This window comes from Argentina silus (genome assembly GCF_951799395.1).
Source record: "Argentina silus genome assembly, chromosome: 9".
Lineage (NCBI taxonomy): Eukaryota > Metazoa > Chordata > Actinopteri > Argentiniformes > Argentinidae > Argentina > Argentina silus.
In genome coordinates this window covers 16,052,323-16,073,345 of record NC_139663.1, presented here as the reverse complement: position 1 = coordinate 16,073,345, position 21,023 = coordinate 16,052,323, and the positions used below count along the sequence as shown (strand labels likewise).

Sequence of the window (21,023 nt, the reverse complement as noted above, 5' to 3'; positions counted from 1 at the left end):
CGTTTTCCTGTGTGAGAATGGGGACGTAGCCCAGGTTCAACGTTCAAGGAGAGTAAAAAGTCTGCTGATCATGAGAAACTTGCAGCGTAGAGCTCACTAAAAGAATGACAATGGCCGAACGTGAAGATGAGACCACCAAAACTCAGCGTTCTCGGATTATTTGGAGAGTTTGCAATTTCTCCATGGCATTGTTCTTCGCTTTAGCAACCTATGTGCAGGCAAGTTGCCTCCCCTATCACATCGGGTCATTGTAATGTTGATACGTTGTATCTGCATCTGAGAGATATCTAAAAGTATTTGCCTGTGGCGTATTGTTTAAGCCCTTTGACAGCTCAACAAGGGTTTAGTAGAGTGACAATGTCAATAATGAGTGGGCATGGCTGCCTTCTACAAGTCCAACTGAATATCCTGATCAGGTTTCCGCTAGTGTTCATCTAAAATAATCACTTTCTTTATTGTCTTAGATCAACGATCCTGACGCAGGGCTATGGATGGTAGAGTACACACTTTCAACACGTTTTACTTGTGAAAACAAACATTTCTCTTTTGACGATTATGCCTACGCTTAAGCGACATCTGCTATTGTCTATTTGCAGGTTGGCTATGGTATTCCAGCAAGTTTGTGTTTAAGTATTGGCATTCAACCACAATTTACAGGTACAGTATAGGAATAAATGCATGTTTATCTATCAATGCAATTTGACCAGCATGGTCATTGTAAATTACATTTTACAAATCCAATACTTGTTGCTTGCTCATGTATATATTTAGGGTTGATAGTGTCATCGTGTGGCTATATTATGACAGTGCAGTTGACCTTTTATATAGGGCCTGCCCTGAACTATTACCAGTGTTTAAATTGAAGGTACTATTGTTTTTCAGAGACATTACTTTGGAGGAGGGTTGCTGATCTTCACGTGCTTATTTCTACTGCCTTTATCACCATGTTGGGGTGGACTCTGTATAAAGAACGCATTACAAATGTCTTCCAGCAAGAGGAGGGAAGGTAGTCATTACATACGTTTTCTGTTTCGATTCAGCGTTGCACGAAATTATAACTTGGGATCTGACTCATAACAGCAAGTTAAAGTATAAAACCTAGAGTATATTAGTAACTAATGTCCATCATCATCGTTTCAGTTGATCTATTTATTTTTTATCACACTTGTTTCTCTGTACCCCCAGGGAATTCTCTGGCCTCATGTTGATTGTTGTCTGGCTTATCCTGTGTCGACACTCTGGAAGGTAAGGACTTTCCTCTAATCTAAACATTCGATTCGACATTGATCTACCTCAATTAAATGCAATCCTCAGTCTAGGATGCATCAATTTTATTGTTCCTCAGTAGCACATCTGCTTAATGTCTTCAAACTTAGACATCAGCTTATCCATGACCCCTTTCTACCTTAGGAGTGATATTGGGGTTCTCCGACTGTCCACTGCTGTTGCCATCACAGTGTTCCCCATTGTGGCTTGGCTGTACTACTACATCAACAAGGAGCTGAGGGCCAGCTGGCCCTCCCACTGTCAAACTGCACTTTAGATATCCGTTCCTACAGTATGAGGGTTTCCTAAGCTAGTCCAGTTACAAGTGAGCAAAACATGCACAGTATTGAACATTTTCAAGAGGTTACAGGCGGCTTACTGCAATTCCACCATTGTCAGATTTAGAAAAGAAAAGCACACTGGTCCAGCATTGACATTGAGATGCATGCACATTGTAAAAAACAACAGCACATTTTGGTTATGCAGGGGAGTTTTTTTTTTACACTAAATCCAAAATGATTGTGCTGAAGTGATTAGATTTCACAAATAAGAATGTTAATTGATTACTGTATACAAATCACTTTTGAGAAACACTTGTAGTTTGTGGCGACAGTGGCATTCTGTCTTTCTCAATCTTTCTCGATATACTTTTTAGACGCAATAATACTGGTTAATACAATTATGCATTTGCATCATTCCTTTCCTATTTCACTTGAATGGCATATGTATGTTATCTGAACTGGCTGAATTTCTTTAAAATACAGCAATATAAAAAGTGTCTATGGTTTCAATGATGAATTTGCCTGTTTCTTTCTGCATAATAATAATAAATTACATTATTTTTCTGAGCAAAGGGGTAGAGCACAGAGAGAGCAGGGACATCAGCACATATTAATTCTATCACTCTAGATGGCAGAAGTGCCCATATTGTGCCCTGAACTGGCAACCCACAAAGAAGTCATCGGTTGGCTACCTAATATCCGGTTTCAGCAGGAATGACAGTTGTGTTCCCCAGCAGGTCCCAGAACATGCTCTGATCGCGATCCATCGAGTCAATTAGCCTTGGTGTATCCGAGTATACTGATCCAGGATCCGGCATTTGTATGCACATTTTAACTTCACAATTCACGTTGTGTAAACTCTTGCCGCTACTTCCGCATTGAGTTATTGACCAAATAGCTGAGCATCATGGCAGTGAACCTTATATCATATCAAGCTTTGCGATGTCGATTATTTAATGGTGTCGTGTCTTTCAAAGGTGTCAGCTCTCAAAAGATCTACAGCTTTACTCATAACGCTTTATCAGCAACAACTGGGTCTGTATACACAGACCTCTCCACACGGGGATTCCATAGGCTGGTAGGTCAATGGTTTGGATTCAGACTGGGGTAAAACAGTGGTATATCACTCTAGGGTGAAATAGCTTTATTTGTTGTTGCGCCCGTGGAATGGCTGAGTCATTTACAATGGATGGATAGTATCACTTGTATGTCTCCCGTGACAAATGTCTCTTGTGCACCCTTCTCCAGGTGAAACCGATATCACGATGGTCACCGTTTCACAGCTCAAGATCATTTTCGTCTTTGCCTCCACCGCCCTCTTCTGGTGATAAATCGAAAAAGACAGGGGTATGTTTCTGTTTACATATGGCAAATCAGGCAGAGTAACAGGACACACCTTATAAAACAAATAAAACCATGCATTTTATTAACCTTTTTGCTTTTCCTGTTGCAATGACAAGTGTGTTATGATGTTCCCTTTTCTACAACAAGCACATACGGTAACTTGAAACAATGATGTTGGCTTGCTCTCACCATCTTCATCCATATCTCTTTTCCACAGCCAGTGACCTGGAAATCTTTAGCAATAACATTTGCACTGGGTGGTACCCTCCTTGCGGGAATGAAATACTTCAAAAAGGAAAAAGAAGAATGTGAGTGCATTTAACCCCTCAGTGTACTCACACACATTGTACATGATCCAAATAGTATACGAGGAGATAAGCAGTTTCTATCAGTAGTCTAAAGATGCAGATTGTGGTAGATAATCAGAAGCACATGTCTATAACGTGGGCTGGTTGGCCCCCTATTTGAATCATATCTTGAATTAGAGACAAGAATGAGAAAGGCTTTATTTCATATATTCACTGCTTTTTTTTTCTTACTTTTTTGTGCACCGCAGTGATAGAAAGAGAGAGGACAAAGTCAATCGGGAAAGCAGCACTTGGAGGCCCATTCTCCCTTGTGGATCACAATAATAAACCCTCTAAAAGTGAGGACTTCTTCGGCCAGTGGGTCCTGATCTACTTCGGTTTCACACACTGCCCAGACATCTGTCCTGATGAAATTGAGAAAATGGTTGAGGTTGTGGATGAAATAGGTGAATATCTCAAACATATGAAATATATTAAGGCTTATTATGTACTGAAGGTGTGTCATGTTTGATGCCATGTGTTTCCATGTCTTTCACAGACGGAATACAGTCTCTTCCCAACTTGACCCCCATCCTCATCACTATTGATCCTGACAGGGACACAGTAGAGGCCATGTCGGCATACGTGAAAGGTAAACACAACCGAATGCTTAGCTGTATCTGCTTACTTTTACTTCTAATTCTAGGTAAATGGGTTATTGATTTCATGTAAGCTCTACCTAGGTGAAGCTAACATGAAGACTATTCCCCATCCCCAGAGTTCTCTCCTAAGCTGATTGGCATGACCGGGGCGTTGGCCCAAATTGAACAGGTGTCCCGAGCCTACAGAGTGTACTACAGCCAAGGGCCAAAGGATGAAGATAACGACTACATTGTGAGTTTTCACCTACACCTGTCCTCTTTAGCAGTACTCTCATAGGATACTACATGTAGATATGACCCACTCTTTCCGGCTCAAACACTATTCACGTCTAAATTTAATCTGTTTGTTAATTATTTTTATTTACAGGTCGACCACACAATCATCATGTACCTGGTTGGTCCTGATGGAGAATTTGTGGAGTATTTTGGACAGAACAAGAAGAGCACTGAGATCACCGCTTCCATTGCGTCACACATGAGGAAGTACAGGAAGACTGCTGGGAAGTAAGAGGCTGCCCTGTGCCCTAGACCCTGTGATGAAGGAAAAGTGATCAAGTGCACTGCCTGCTTGGGAGCACCTGTTGTGTAACGCTCAGCCTTCAGGGACTTCTAGGCAGCGTCTGGCCCAGCAGGAGTGAACACTGCCATGTTATGTCAATGACATGATTTGTACAACAAATATTCATTGAATTCATATGTCTGACTTTACATTCCCACATGGTCTCTGATATCATATCTTTGCTAGAAAATGGGTATGGATGATGCCTGTGGTCTTCGTTTTGCCCATTTATTTGAATCATTGTGAAATTCAACATCCATTATAGAGTATTAAAGTTCATTTGAAATTATTCAATATCATACAATTCAACAAATGTAACTTTGTTAAAGGGCCAGTCTGTAATTGGGACATCAGTTTTGTATAGCCATTGATTCTTGAAGAATATCACTGAGCACTGTCTTGCCCCATCAGAACCCAAAATATAAGCTTGTTGTACTCCATTGTCCATTGCATTGTAAACAACATGGTTAAATCTATCATTTTGACCTCATGGATGGTCAGTCCTTGCATCCATAGCTCTGTCAATGAAATTTAGTGTGGTTACATTTCCCCAGCCCCATCCCTCAGCTGTTCACCAAAAAAGTTTGCTTTGTCATTATTTGAATTACAGATTGCACCTTTAAAGTATATTAGTGGAGGGAAAGTAGACCTACTTCCTGGAAAACAACACTGATGGTTCCCAGTATTTACCATGGTGGACACCTTATGTTTTACTTATAATTTACACTCAAAAAACTGTTGACCTCCTATCAGTTTTACCCAAAACAATTATGCACTGTAATAACTATGTTGTAATATGATTTTTTTCAACCAAAATCAAAATCAGATTTCAAGTAAATGTACAAAAGTTTGTTTAATTTACTAAACTTGAACTTGTTGCAACTCTTGATGCCTGTTCATTATTTATCCACAGATCATACAGATGCTTGTCAGGTATTCACTCCACAATATCATACACAGCACGTTCTTAGTGGGGAAAAGGTGGGGGTGAATTCTCTTGATCTTATCAAATTACATTTGGTGTCATTTGAATAGTCAGGAGTAGAGTAGTGTATTTTTATTATATATTACGTATATATATATGTATCATGTATTTATTATATGTATAGCTGTGACCAAGATATCCTTATCAATATATGCTTATGCATATCTAACTGAAGACTAAGCTGAGCTGCTGACTGTCTATGGTGCCAGCACACCTGTTGTGTTCCCCCTTGGAAATAGGATTACTAGTGAAAACACAGCAGTTGGCACAATCCTCGGCAAAGCACCCCACTCATCCCTGGAAGGTTGGTGGTTCCTGGTGACTGGAGAGAAACACTCTAGATTAGAAGGCATCACCGTTGTCAATGTAACAGTGTATATCTGATGTTCACAAATGCACTCACTCACTTATAATAATTTAATAACTTGTGTATTAAATGAGTCACCCAAATGATTGCCCCTCTCGGGAATATTATATCTAATATATATATATATATATATTATATTATATCTAATATTATATACCTGCCCGTTTGCCTCTTTGGCTTGAAAAATCAATTCACACATCGGCCGTGGAGAATGGAGTGTGTTATTAGCGGTCCCTGTCCTTTCAGATAGAGACAGTGCTCCTGATATGGTCTGTCCTCTTAGACGATGAGTGGTTAGCAGCAGCTTTATTCTGGGGTTGGCCCTGTCTACTGCCCGTTGACCCCCTAATCCTGGGCAGATGCACCCATCCTCAGATCTATTTTCCACCAGGGGTAGGCATCCGTCTCCCTCAGACACAACCAGCCAACAGGGATTTTCTCCTTGCATCTTCTCTCATTGGTACTGTGACCCTAAATTCACACATCGTGTCTCACAATGTCCTTGACACAGTCTTCCTTGCACACACTCTACTGTGTGTGACATGACAGAAGAGGTCAGCATAAGCCCTCTCCTGGTCAAGCCAGTTGTAGCGTGCCTGACCATGACCAATTAAATCCACAGCTGTCGCCAGCCCTTCAAATAAGATTTAGGGGCTATTAAATCAACACCAATTAGGGTGCTGTAATGCAGTGCCAGTTTGTGTTATAGTTAATGGGGATGAATGGTCCAAACAGAATATAATTATACTGATACCTTTCTTATGCCTTGGAGTCACTTCACACTTTCATCCAGCATTTTACAGTTTGTTTGATAATAGGATCGGATCACACATATCTAAGTCTGAAGGAGCTACTCCCAACTTGTGTGTAGCTGAACTGGTCAATAGCTGAGGGAATTTGTAACTCATGGGGAAATGATGCAGGCCTCATACACTCTCATTCTTGTCTCTAATTCAATGTATGATTCAAATAGGGGGACACCTGACCCACAGGTTATAGACATGAGCTTTTGATTATCGACAGCAGTTTGTATAATTGCTTGATACACTCTCCCCAGAGCTTTTGGATCAGATACAGTATAAACATATTTCAAAATCAATTTAGATGTTTGTTTTTTTTAGATTCAGAGCCTACCACCAATGCTTATGAGAGATCATGCAGGCATTGCTTTTCTGCTGTCAACTGTCACTGTTTTGTCGACCGCTGTCTGTGTTGTTATTGAGTTGACACTTGTTGTGGTTCACTGTTGCTGGCTGCCAAGCACCTGCGTCCTCTTTGTGAAAGGCATCCCATGGCTGGGAGAGCTGGATGTGGAGAATAATGATTATGAACACAGCACTCTTGTGCCAGTCAGTTTGATCCCCGCACTGACATGGTGTTATCGGCTTGCCCGAGGGAGTGCATGACTACAGAAATACAGTGCACTGCGGTGTATCAACAACATCTCCACTGAACACTGATAATAAGAGGGGTCATACAGGATCTAATCACTATCTTAGCAAATGGCATGAGAGTATATGATGTTCTCATCTCGTGAAATATTAATTTACCTTTTTAATTGGAAAACAAGGACTTGAATGAAAATGAATCAGGAAACAGGAGAAAAATTTTCACCAATTGCAACTCTGTAACTCCGTAAGTGCATTATGGATATATTGTTAACCATTAAACTATTGGAATGGCACCGATATACTGTAGATGAAGTGGACGACTTATTCAACCTAACCAACCTAGTATATGCCCTTAACAAAGCTCTGAATTGGTGCAGACATCACATGGGAGCGACATGTGGTACCCTTGAAACACATGCTTGTGCTATATTGACTTGGGCAAATGATGGTTGAGGCATATTAAAAGAAATCCACTCAAAGGATTGTGGATGGATCTGGAGGGCTTTTTTGGATTCATTGGTAACCCCGTTATTTGGAATGCTCTCTCGAGCATGCATAAACAGAGGCCTGGATGCTTGGGAACCATGGTGAAGCATGGTGTCCCTTTGTGTATGGGATGTTTTCAGGCCATCTATAAAGTCATTTTGTGTACTCAATAGAACACATAACTCCATATAACACATATACGTATCTCACTAAAAGGTGATTATTGTACTGCACAAGAGGCTTGAGGGTGTTTTTTTATGGCTGCCATAGAGCTAGAGTTCTTAGAGTTTGGATACACTGTAGATAACACTAACAGCATGTAATTACCGTCGACTTACATCATGACTACTCTACTGGGGATGACATATTGTCTTTTTAGGGTATCATGCCCTAGTTAAATGTGTTTTTTTTTTTGGGGGGGGTGGGGGGGGTATACATTCACACACATATGTAATCACAATTTGACATGGCCTATTTGGCTCACTCGTTTTGAAACAAAAATTAAAAGATCATTCAGGTAATTGAATTCCAACAGGACACACAGCAGACACAATGGAATGCTTTAACTGCTGTCTGTCACCCCCAGCCTGTGTTCAGACCAAACCCCAACAGAGAGCCCTAATGGACCCTGATCCCAGACAGCCTATGCCAGAATTTCAGCAATGCCTTAACATACCTAATCTTCCCTGATCCCAGAAAATGAGGCCTGTCGTGTCAGGACCCAAAGCCCTGTAATCTGCCGTCTTTAACCATCATTGCTTTTTAATGGACAGGCTGGAAGATTACAATTGAAAACATGTAAAGGTGACACAATACAGCTATAGATAGACAGTTGAAAATACAAAATGGACATACTTGATTTTTCCGAGGTGGCATTTGAGCCAGATTTGATCTCTATCCAAATATAGAGAAGCAGTCAAGCAAGAGTGAAAAAAAGCACAGCCTTCCCTTATAAAAGCTGTTAGTCTTGTTAGTACGATGGCAGAGAGGCACTGGAGGTATGCCTGTGGCAAACTGTTGAGACAGTAAACAATGAACAACAATAGAGATTGAGCAATAGCATCCATACAGTCTCGGAAACCTTTTTTTTAAACTTGTGGTGATTGTACTTTTTCTTGCTATAGTTGCAACCCCCAGGTAAGCATTACGCCTTTCCATGGATCTTCTACAGGATTCATGCTGTATAGATTGCTGTTATTTCTCTGGTTTCATTGAAAAACCTAAAACATGTGGAATATAATGTCCCCACAGCTTTAGAAAAATGAGTGATGCCGAGATGGAAATATTTGGGGTGGCTGCCCTATACCTTCGCAAATCAGAGCGAGAGAGGATTGCAGCACAGAACCAGCAGTTTGATGCCAAAGCGGCCTGCTTTGTGACCGACCCAAAGTCGGAGTATGTGAAAGGGAAAATCAAGAGCCAGGACAGCTCCAAGGTCACCGTGGAGACGGAGGATGGAAGGGTGAGTGCCTTTCACATTCTCCTCCATTCATCCAGAACATTTCACAATCTGGCTCACTCTACAATCTCTGATGTACTGCACTTTTCTAAAAGCTTAGGTACAGTATCTGAGTGTAGCCTCATGGTAAGGTAAGAATGTCATTTCATTCAGTTGGAAAAAAGGAATCGTATCCTTTTTTGATGGGGGACACATTGTGCATTGTTCCACTGTGGAATTTATCTTTGTATTCTGTACTTTTACTACTGATCCTATTGTGATGTAGGATGGAGACTAGCTTCCCCTAACTGACACCATGTTAACACTCTATTATCCTCATTACTTTACCTCTCAATGAGTTAGAGCAGTGATTACATTTATTTGACAATGTTGTAGGTTGTCACAGTGAAACCAGATGACATTCGGCCCATGAACCCTCCTAAATTTGACAAGATTGAGGACATGGCCATGTTGACCCATCTCCATGAGCCGGCCGTGCTATTCAACCTTAAGGAACGATATGCAGCCTGGATGATCTACGTAAGCAGCAACGCTCATCAGATTGTATCCTCTATACTGTACATTTCATCAGCCGCAGAGCTAATGCCTCATGAATGTCACTTACACATTCTCTATCAAACACAAGTATTTCAATTGGCAGTTGCTCAAGTCAATGAAAAGTCTATATCCTGGAACTAAGAGCTTTTTTTTGCCCAAATGTAGACCTACTCCGGGCTGTTCTGTGTGACTGTGAACCCATATAAATGGCTCCCTGTCTATAACCCGGAGGTGGTGCCAGGGTACCGGGGCAAGAAGCGCCAGGAGGTCCCACCACACATTTTCTCCATCGCTGACAATGCCTACCAGTTCATGCTCACAGGTATCATCCGATTTGCCATTTGTCATGATATTGTAATAACAAGTGATCACACTGTACTCTTCTCTTCAAATGTTATTTCGTCCTCTGAGAAATGGTATAATATATTGTGAAATGCACACTTGTGTGTGTGTGTGTGGTTGAAGATGTAATCACATTTTGTTTGTAACTTTCAACAGATCGTGAAAACCAGTCCATCCTGATCACGTATGTACTGTTTCATGTGCTGTATCTTGTGCTCTCTTCATTTGACTATGAAGTTTACATTACTCTGTTCATTTGTGCACTGTTTAATTTCATGTGAAATTTGACAGTGGAGAATCTGGTGCCGGGAAGACTGTAAACACAAAACGTGTCATCCAATACTTTGCAACAATTGCGTCCCTTGGAGACTTAAGCAAGAAGAAGGAGCATCCCCCTGGAAAAAATAAGGTTTGATAAATCCATCAAATATTACAACAATATGTAGAATTTGATTAAATCAAAGGAAGGAAGTGGTTATAGCCTAGTTATACTTTAGAACTTTTATTCTTAAAGGGAACCTTAGAGGATCAAATCATTCAGGCTAACCCTCTCCTGGAGGCTTTCGGGAATGCCAAGACTGTGAGGAATGACAACTCCTCTCGCTTTGTAAGTAGATTTGATCCACACTGCAACATATGTTTATTATTAGGTTATACTGTTTATTAAAGTAGGAAATGCATTCAAGTAGCCTTTCTTATCTGCTGAAATGTAATTCATTTAAATCAATGTAATAATTGCAGGGCAAATTCATCCGTATCCACTTTGGAACAAAGGGGAAGCTTGCCTCTGCTGATATTGAAACTTGTAAGTGTGCTTATCTTCTTTCAAGGTCAAGTTAATTCCAAGCACTGCTTAGGACCGGAGCAAGACTTCCTTTGATATTAATGGTTTTCTTTTTTAGACCTTCTGGAAAAATCCAGGGTAACATTCCAGCTCCTTGCAGAGAGGAGCTACCACATCTTCTACCAGATCATGTCCAATAAGAAGCCTGAGTTGATTGGTAAGTGCAGTAATTGTAATTCTGCAGGTACATTTATGTAATTTATTTAATTTATTTCAGAATTCATCTGAAATACTTGCAAAACATTAACTTGAGAAAATGGAGGTATTAAGCTCAGCCTCACACCCACTGAACCTACATTAAATATAGATATCTTCTCATCTTCTCTTCATGTTTCTCAGAGATGTTGCTGATCACCTCCAATCCATATGACTACCCTTTCATCAGCCATGGGGAAATAACTGTGCAAAGCATAGATGACACGGAGGAACTTATGGCTACAGATGTGAGCAGATCTATTTTTGTATCTTCTTCAGAACTTCAGCGTGGGCGTGGGACTTTTACATATCTCTGAAGTCACTTAGGAATGGATAGATTTTCAAATCATCTTAGAAATTGAAGAAATTATTTAGATTTAGCAAAACATTTGACTCTGTTCCTGTCCCAATAGAGTGCTATTGATATCCTCGGCTTTAACGCAGAGGAAAAAGTTGGGATATACAAGCTGACTGGTGCTGTGATGCATCATGGGAACATGAAGTTCAAACAGAAGCAGCGTGAGGAGCAGGCAGAGCCTGACGGCACAGAGGGTGAGATGTCTCCCATTTTCATGTTTAATGAACATCTAGCTGAACATCTCCTGAGATGTTATATATCATACATTAGATATCCACAGTGCGAATATTGATCAGTATTGTATGTTGTGCATTTATCCATTAGTGGCAGACAAAGTCGCATACCTCATGGGCATGAACTCCGCTGACTTACTGAAAGCTGTCTGCTATCCCAGAGTGAAGGTTGGGAATGAGTATGTCACCAAAGGACAGACAGTTCAACAGGTATTACTACATTATAGTGTGCACAAACATGAGGAACACATATACTCAAACCTCACCAATTCTAATGACATGTGTCCTGTCTCATTATAGGTGAACAACTCAATGGGTGCCCTGTCTAAGGCAGTGTATGAGAAACTGTTCATGTGGATGGTGACCAGGATAAATCAGCAGCTAGACACCAAACTGCCCAGGCAGCATTTTATTGGTGTTCTAGACATAGCTGGGTTTGAGATCTTTGAGGTGTGTGGACCCCTCATTTAAAACATACAGTATGTGTCCCAAAATGTAATCAAATATATAAATGTTACTGTTAATACATTATATTTTGTAAAACAGATGAACAGCCTGGAACAGCTGTGCATCAACTTCACTAACGAGAAACTGCAACAGTTTTTCAATCACCACATGTTTGTGTTGGAGCAAGAGGAATATAAAAAGGAAGGAATTGAATGGGAGTTCATTGACTTCGGTATGGACTTGGCTGCCTGCATTGAGCTTATTGAGAAGGTACTGTCACATTTTCAGCATAGCTGTTTGAGTATACCACATAGAGATGACACATTCAGGACATGGTTTAAAAACATACATTTATTGATAGTGATGAAGTAAAAGTGAATGCAGAACATTACAATTGTGTACATTCATTTGATAAACACAATATCATTCATCCACAGCCAATGGGTATTTTCTCCATCCTTGAAGAAGAGTGCATGTTTCCAAAGGCAACAGACAGCTCGTTCAAGAACAAACTATATGACCAGCATCTTGGAAAAAACAGCAACTTCCAGAAGTCCAAGCCTACCAAATTCAAGACAGAGGCACACTTCTCCCTGGTGCACTATGCTGGCACTGTTGACTACAACATTGGTGGCTGGCTGGAGAAAAACAAGGACCCGTTGAATGACACTGTAGTTCAGCTGTACCAAAAAGCTGCACTGAAGCTACTGTCTTCACTGTTTGCCACTTATGCCTCAGTTGATGGTGAGTCTACATCAGCATAGTTGGACATTAATCAAAAGTATCTTGAAAAGAAATATGTATGTATTGTATGTACATATGTATTCAAATCATTCTCTTTCTGTAGCTGATGTAAGCAAGAAAGCTGCAAAGAAGAAAGCGTCCTCTTTCCAGACTGTCTCTGCACTTTTCAGGGTAAAACAGTTTCTCCCCACTTGTGAATGTATGCCACTGTATGTGTAAAGACCTTATTGAGTTCACTAAACCACTTGAATGATCACAGTTCAGGGAGCATTGTTTTACATGGTCACTATATATTTCAGGAAAATCTCAACAAGCTGATGTCTAACCTGAGGTCCACACATCCCCATTTTGTGAGATGCATTATCCCAAATGAGACTAAAACACCTGGTAAGAGGAAGAGTTTCTGGTTAATATAATAAAATGTTTTTTTTTCTATCTGAATGTTCTCTGACAGAATATATGCCATTTATCTGACACTTTTATCCAAAGTGACTTTCAGTACATTGAGGATACAGTAATAATGTTTGTGTAGGGGCCATGGACCACCATCTTGTCCTGCACCAGCTGCGCTGTAATGGTGTGCTGGAGGGTATCAGGATCTGTAGGAAGGGTTTCCCAAGCAGAATTCTGTATGGAGATTTCAAGCAAAGGTAATTCATTCATTGGTCTCTGTTACCTCTAAGGAAGCCTATTTAACAAACATGAGAGGAAGGTTAAAATTGTGTACTGCTTCCTCAACAGATACAGAATCCTGAATGCCAGCGCAATCCCTGAACGGCAATTTATCGATAGCAAAAAGGCATCTGAGAAACTACTGACCTCCATCGATGTGGACCATGCCCAGTACAAATTTGGATACACTAAGGTTCTGTGAGGGTGTACTTTTCTGATAAACTTTCCTAAACAGGGATTTATATCTTCTAATAGTAGTAATTGAGAGACTGGAGTGATACAAATAGTGGTCTGTACTATAATACTAGTTGACAACTTTCACTCACCTAGCACATGGTGTAAAGACAAGTCCAAATATCAATGTTATTGTGTTTATGATTTTACATGTTTTAGGTGTTCTTCAAAGCTGGTCTGTTAGGTCTTCTGGAGGAGATGAGAGATGAGCGCTTGGCAGTGCTGATGACTCGTATCCAAGCTGTCTCAAGGGGTTATGTCACCAGGCAGAGGTTCAAGGAGATGTCAAAGAAAAGGTCTATAAAATGTATTTCTGCAATTAAAGGATGCTGACAGTACTTTAATTTTAGGTCCAATGAACTAATGTACTGAGTATATAAATGATGTGATTTCTTTTGCAATTATATAGGGAATCCATTTTCATCATCCAATATAACATCCGCTCATTCATGAATGTGAAGAACTGGCCATGGATGAGGCTCTTCTTTAAGATAAAGCCTCTATTGCGAAGCGCAGAGGCTGAAAAGGAGATGCAGACCATGAAAGAGGAGTTTTCAAGGATCAAGGATGAGTTTGCAAAGTCAGAGGCCAGAAGGAAGGAGCTGGAGGAGAAAATGGTGGTCCTTGTTCAAGAAAAGAATGACCTCTACCTTCAAATTCAAGCAGTGGGTGTTTTGTCAACATAGGGATGGTGAACATTTGGTTATGGTTTATATGTGATACTATAGATAGTGTGTTTGCAGCTGGAATATCATGGTTATGTCCTTATATATGTATCAATGCATGATAAACAATTTACAAGATAGGGGTAATTATGTAACATGTCAAGAATACCCAAACTTTTATGAAACCCAGAGTGTGAACTTTTATGAAACCCAGAGTGGTGGGGCACTGTCATGTCATTTCCTTTGTTAAAGCTATGCTCTGTTCTTGTTTTAACAGGAGAGAGAAAACCTCTCTGATGCGGAGGAGAGATGTGAAGGTTTGATCAAGAGTAAGATCCACCTAGAGTCAAAAGTAAAGGAGTTCTCTGAGAGGATTGATGAGGAAGAGGAGATGAATGCCGACATCACTGCCAGAAAGAGGAAACTTGAGGATGAATGCTCAGAGCTCAAAAGGGATATAGATGACCTGGAGCTCACTATTGTCAAGGTTGAGAAGGAAAAACATGCCACAGAAAATAAGGTGAGAGTATCTCAAAAGGACATCCTCCAAGCTTGTAAATCTCATATTTTCATATTAGGGCATATTTGATAATTTGATATTTTCTAACACAGGTAAAGAATTTGACAGAGGAGTTGTCTTCTCTTGAAGAAAACCTACTGAAGTCTTCAAAGGATATGAAGGCCTTGCAAGAGGTTCATCAGCAGACACTGGATGATCTTCAGGCAGAGGAGGATAAAGTCAACACTTTGACAAAGACCAAAGTCAAGCTTGAGCAACAGGTTGATGATGTAAGTGTCTCCAATAAGATCATATGTCTACACTATAAGAGGGTGATATATTTCCCATGATGATGTGGATTATATGGTCTCCTTTCAGCTTGAGGGGTCTCTAGAACAAGAGAAGAAGGTGCGTGCGGATTTTGAAAGATCGAAAAGAAAACTTGAAGGAGATCTCAAGCTGTCCCAGGAAAACATAATGGACCTGGAGAATGAAAGGCAACAAATGGATGAAAAATGGAAAAAGTAACTCAGCTGTACAGAGAGTTTACATCAGAGATTTACATTTTAATATTGAAGAGAAAATGTGTGTGGAAGTGGAACAGCACAAATCAATGCAATTTCACAATTTCAACTTTCCTTACAGGAAGGATTTTGAGTTCAGTCACCTGCAAGGTAAAATCGAGGATGAGCAAGTACTAAGTGCTCAGCTTCAAAAGAAAATAAAGGAGCTTCAGGTATGTGGTTTATGCATATACATCAATATAAAATGTATTTTCTGCCGTAATCCTCATATTGTGCAATCAAATTTACCATATAGGCCCGCATTGAGGAACTTGAGGAAGAAATCGAGGCTGACCGCTCTGCTCGGGCCAAAGTAGAGAAGCAAAGAGCTGATCTCACCAGGGAACTTGATGAGATCAGTGAGAGGTTGGAGGAGGCTGGTGGAGCCACTGCTTCTCAGATTGAGATGAATAAGAAGCGTGATGCTGAGTTCCAGAGGCTGCGTCATGATCTTGAAGAGTCCACCCTGCAGCATGAGTCCATCGCTGCCGCTCTCCGCAAGAAGCAAGCCGATAGTGTGGCTGAGCTGGGGGAACAAATCGATAACCTTCAAAGAGTCAAGCAGAAACTGGAGAAGGAGAAGAGTGAATACAAGATGGAAATCGATGACTTGGCAAGCAACGTGGAGAGTGTTCTAAAAAGCAAGGTAAGGGGCTTGTAATTGGCAACAATTCTATGCATACCTTTAACAATTATTTCTCACCATTTATATATACTGTATGATTTTGTGTTGAGAATATGTTTTTACTTTGAATGGATATACTTTAAACATGTTGACAGTTTGCATACTAGTAGAACATTGTGTTTTTTTCATGTTTACAGGCTAATGTTGAGAAACTGTACAGAAGTATTGAAGACCAAAGTCATGAGTACAAGACCAAGGCAGATGAGGCCCAGAAGTCTCTAACTGATTATGTTGGCTTAAACTCTCGCCTGCAAACAGAAAACGGTAAGGTCTTAGTCAATGAAGGGGCAGCAGGGACTGATACAGTTTGATAACTGTGACCAGTCTGTTCCTTTTACATCCAAAATAGGTGAGCTCACACGCCAGCTTGAAGAGAAGGAAACTGCTGTTTCCCAGTTGAACAGAGTAAAATTAGTGTGCAGTCAACAAATTGAAGAGCTGAAGAGACTTTTGGAGGAGGAAGTTAAGGTTTGTCAAGCTCCTGACAATTACAAGTTATGTACAGTAATCAAAATGTCACCATTATGATGAAAGCAAACATTTTGTCATTGCATTATTCACTGGCTTTAGGCTAAGAATGCCCTGGCTCATGGTTTGCAATCAGCCCGCCATGACTGTGACCTCCTCCGGGAGCAATATGAGGAGGAGCAGGAGGCCAAGGCTGAGCTGCAACGCAGTATGTCCAAGGCCAGCAGTGAGGTGGCTCAGTGGAGAACTAAATATGAGACTGATGCCATCCAGCGCACTGAGGAGCTTGAGGAGGCTAAGTAAGAACCATAACATCTAACCATTATAATAAGTGATGTAGTGGAGTGAACTTTTTATTTTGGTGAATAGGGTTTACCGACCTTTTCGGCGAGGTCAGTGTTATTTGCAATAGGGTTTACCCACCTATATCCATAGTGTTCAGGGTTTACCCACCCTTTTACCACTATATGCCTTATTATAATGACACAAAAGTGCACTGAGGGTGCATCATGTATTCCCCAGTAACATACTCCATTCCTTGTTGATTTAAAGGAAAAAGCTTGCTCAGCGCCTCCAGGATTCTGAAGAGCAGACGGAGGTTGTGAACTCAAAGTGTGCCTCACTTGAGAAGACCAAGCAGAGGCTGCAAGCAGAGGTGGAGGACCTCATGGTTGAAATAGAACGATCCAATTCTGCCAATGCTACCCTGGATAAGAAACAGAGGAACTTTGACAAGGTTGTCAGTCATAACAAGTTAATTGATGGATAAACGACTGAAGGCTTTGTTATGGATTGATTTCAACATGAGGTGGTTGGATTGATTTTCATGTGAGCTTTTTTAACATCAGGTTCTTGCAGAGTGGAAACAGAAGTTTGAAGAGGGCCAGTCTGAGCTGGAGGTCTCACAGAGAGAATCCAGGAGTCTGAGCACAGAGCTATTCAAGCTCAAGAACTCCTTTGAGGAAGCCCTGGATCACCTGGAGAACATGAAAAGAGAGAATAAGAACCTTCAGCGTATGATCCTCATCAGCCTTCACAGTTGAAATGGAATCTCCTAACATTGATATTACATATTACAAGTTTCGGTTACTGTAATTGATTGTGTTGGTTTCAAATAATTTACATATGACTTCATCTACTTGCAGAGGAGATAACAGATGTCACTGAGCAAGTGGGACAATCTGCAAAGACCCTCCATGAACTGGAGAAGGCAGCAAAACAAGCTGAACAAGACAAGATGGACACCCACACGGCTCTTGAAGAAGCAGAGGTTTGTTCTCCATACATATTGTTCATTTCTTCATATTTATTGTTTCATGAGATGAAAACAATGACAGCATGGTCCACAACTGTTTACCTATCTTCCTGAAGTCCTCCCTGGAACATGAGGAGGCCAAAATCCTCCACATTCAACTCGAGCTGAACCAGGTCAAGTCAGAGGTGGACAGAAAAGTGGCAGAGAAAGATGAGGAGATAGACCTGCTCAAGAGGAACCACCAGAGGACTGTGGACATCCTGCAGAATGCTCTAGACTCCGAGACCCGCATCAGAAATGATTCCATCAGGGTCAAGAAGAAGATGGAAGGGGACCTGAATGAGATGGAGGTTCAGCTGGTTCATGCCAATCGCCAAGCAGCTGAAGCAAGCAAGCAGCTCAGAAACCTGCAAGGCCAACTCAAGGTTAGCTTTGACTAACCCCTTAACACCCCTCAACTCTACCCAGCATCTAATATTAAGTATTTCTCATAAAGCCTTAATAAACCCTGCATAAGGCCTACCTGTTCATAGATGTTTCATAAACCCTTTATAAGTGAATGTCATAAAGGTTGTCATTAGCATTATCACTTGGCAAAGCACCAGACCAAAGGACCTGTTATATCAGCATTTAGTGTATTATTAGCTTATGCAGGGTTTATTAAGGCATCATAACTAAGTTTTAAGTGTGACTACAGGCCCTGAATCTATTCCCATGACCTATCTGTTTTAGGACACTCAGGTTCACTTGGATGAGTCCCTACATGAGCAGGAGGACCTAAAGGAGCAGCTGGCCATTGTAGAGCGCCGCAACACGCTGATAATGGCAGAGATTGAGGAGATTAGGGAAGCACTGGAGCAGGCTGAGAGGTGTCGTAAACTGGCCGAGCAAGAGCTGGTCGACGTGAGTGAGAGGATGCAGCTGCTGCACTCTCAGGTGGGACACCACAGCCAACGGAAAGCTTTGGCTCAATGTGACAAGTATGCCCTAACTCACTCCATGATTTTGGTGGTTTTAATATAATACTTTACATTCCCTTCTCTCATTGCCTATTGAACAGAACACTAGTCTCATCAGCACCAAGAAGAAGATGGAGTCTGACGTAACTCAGCTGCAATCTGAGATGGATGACACATTGCAAGAAGCAAGAAATGCCGATGAAAAAGCTAAAAAGGCTATTATGGATGTAAGTCCAAACTTAGTGCTGGTCTACATGATGGAAATTCAAACGGTGTCACAATCAGTGACGTTATGTTTTTGCCAATAGGCTGCCATGATGGCTGAGGAGCTAAAGAAGGAGCAGGACACCTGTGCTCACCTGGAGAGGATGAAGAGGAACCTGGATGTAACAGTCAAGGCCCTGCAACAGCGTCTGGATGAGGCTGAGCAGATAGCCATGAAAGGTGGAAAGAAAGAGCTCCAAAAACTAGAGAATAGGGTAAGGATAAAGAGAACATTGTGTCTCTTATTCACACAGTGTTTGTTTGGGATGCTGTCTTGCAATAATTTAATTATTCCCTAGGTCAGAGAGCTGGAGAATGAGCTGGAAGCAGAGCAGAAACGTGGCGTGGAAGCCATGAAGGGGGTGCGAAAATATGACAGAAAAATCAAAGAGCTCACTTATCAGGTAAGGGAGGTTTGGTTGCTTGTTCCTGATGTTCTAAAATACAACTGTTCAATTGTTACAATCCAGGACTGTAAACATTTTATTGGTAGAAAGTCATAAATGGAAATTAATCAAAACATGAATGAAACATGCGAGTAATTACCAACTGTGGGTTTGTAGGATGAGGAGGAGAAGAAGAATGTGGCAAGACTACAAGACTTGGTCAACAAGCTGCAGCTGAAAGTGAAAGCCTACAAACGACAGTGTGAGCTGGCGGTGAGTAACACTTGTTATTGGCAACAACTATTCATAGTATAATCAGGTAGGTTGTCAAATGTACGCTGATGACACAGTCATTTATGTATCAGCTAAAATATATTGCTAAAGTATATTGCTACGAATTAGTGAACATACACACGTGCACTTACTGCAAGCCTTATACTGTAAAAATGTACCATGCATCGAGAAAGCATTATTACATTGAATACTGTACAGCTATAAACTGCAAATCCTTCTTCTTATTCAAATCTATCTCGTTGTGCTTTTTGTGAACCACAGGAGGAACAGACCAGTATTCATTTGACTAAATCCAGGAAGGTGCAACACGAGCTGGAGGAGGCTGAGGAGAGGGCAGACATCGCAGAGTCCCAAGTGAACAAATTCAGGGCTAAGAGTCGTGATGTTGGTGGCAAGGGAGAGGAATAGAGATACACAAGGTGCTTTCAGCTGATTGTGCTACAATTAAAGATTTACTGTAACCACCCAGTGTTTTAGTTATGTTTTTGCAATGCTTCATGCTTGCCTATAAGCCTACTGTACCTGTGTGATTCTCTGAGCTATGGTTTGACAAAAGATGCTTAAATGTACTGCACGTAGAAAAATTTACATGGTGTTATATTGAGACAGAGTATCATTTACTATGTAACATAGTCAAATAAAACTATGCTGTGTCATACATGTCTCTATCATTTTCATCTCGTTAAATGTTGTTGTCAAGGCACTATAGTCCATTTCCTGATAAATTAACAGTTTCCTTCCCAAAAACATGTGCATTACGTGATAGCAAAAATGAGATGGGCAGTGGTATTAAAGTGAAATAGACCTCGTCACAGTTTGTGGTGCCTATAAATAATGTCTCCTCGCTACTCTGTATTGTCTGCTGGAGACAGACCTGGATCAAGGTTTGAGTGAATACCGACAGCTCAACAGCCCAATTCCAGGAATAGATATCTGGTGGTACAGTTGGGGTAATTGACAGAGACTGTGGCAGACAGGAAACGTCATTCTGGGTGAGACAGATGAAGAGAAATATAATCCATGGCATTTGATTAAAATGCCTGGCATTTTTTAATTCAGGAGATTAGCTACCCTCATGCAGAATTCTACCTCTTTCCCCATGTATCACAAACACATAGGTGAAGAACACATATATTGTCCACACAAATGTTGTCCCCTTTGACATGCATGTTAGGTTCATACTGTACCAGTATCTCTGATTTCCAGTACCTTTCCTCCAGGTGTCTCTTTTCATCCAAGCATGAGATCTTGGTGTATCATCAATGCATTCGATCTGAGATAAGCTTCCATAC

At 40.9% G+C, this 21,023-nt stretch overlaps 3 protein-coding genes across 3 annotated transcripts; all 3 read left to right on the top strand.

Moving 5' to 3' along the window:
- The first annotated feature begins 24 nt into the window (after positions 1 to 24).
- On the top strand, positions 25 to 2,023 carry tmem220 (transmembrane protein 220). Its single transcript, XM_083676385.1, has 6 exons — positions 25 to 218; positions 465 to 494; positions 597 to 657; positions 883 to 1,006; positions 1,186 to 1,245; positions 1,411 to 2,023. The coding sequence occupies exons 1-6, from the start codon at positions 105 to 107 to the stop codon at positions 1,541 to 1,543; spliced, it is 522 nt and encodes a 173-aa protein (XP_083532511.1). The 5' UTR covers positions 25 to 104; the 3' UTR covers positions 1,544 to 2,023.
- Positions 2,024 to 2,426: 403 nt separating this feature from the next.
- On the top strand, positions 2,427 to 5,266 carry sco1 (synthesis of cytochrome C oxidase 1). Its single transcript, XM_083677994.1, has 7 exons — positions 2,427 to 2,625; positions 2,796 to 2,894; positions 3,109 to 3,199; positions 3,448 to 3,645; positions 3,738 to 3,830; positions 3,957 to 4,072; positions 4,208 to 5,266. Exons 1-7 carry the CDS (start codon positions 2,455 to 2,457, stop codon positions 4,346 to 4,348), a joined length of 909 nt encoding a protein of 302 aa, XP_083534120.1. The 5' UTR covers positions 2,427 to 2,454; the 3' UTR covers positions 4,349 to 5,266.
- Positions 5,267 to 8,889: 3,623 nt separating this feature from the next.
- LOC310809088 (myosin-3-like) lies at positions 8,890 to 20,155 on the top strand (the record flags this gene model as incomplete). The annotated part of the gene is made up of 38 exons (XM_083676240.1): positions 8,890 to 9,090; positions 9,463 to 9,606; positions 9,790 to 9,946; positions 10,123 to 10,150; positions 10,258 to 10,375; positions 10,481 to 10,573; positions 10,708 to 10,771; positions 10,869 to 10,967; positions 11,150 to 11,253; positions 11,419 to 11,557; positions 11,688 to 11,806; positions 11,897 to 12,046; positions 12,143 to 12,313; positions 12,481 to 12,787; positions 12,891 to 12,958; positions 13,087 to 13,174; positions 13,320 to 13,437; positions 13,529 to 13,652; positions 13,853 to 13,989; positions 14,103 to 14,358; positions 14,636 to 14,878; positions 14,971 to 15,147; positions 15,236 to 15,381; positions 15,503 to 15,593; positions 15,677 to 16,066; positions 16,243 to 16,369; positions 16,455 to 16,573; positions 16,676 to 16,872; positions 17,126 to 17,309; positions 17,422 to 17,587; positions 17,719 to 17,843; positions 17,945 to 18,253; positions 18,561 to 18,764; positions 18,889 to 19,014; positions 19,096 to 19,266; positions 19,351 to 19,455; positions 19,615 to 19,710; positions 19,993 to 20,155. The coding sequence occupies 38 exons, from the start codon at positions 8,890 to 8,892 to the stop codon at positions 20,137 to 20,139; spliced, it is 5,808 nt and encodes a 1,935-aa protein (XP_083532366.1). The 3' UTR covers positions 20,140 to 20,155.
- Positions 20,156 to 21,023: the final 868 nt, after the last annotated feature.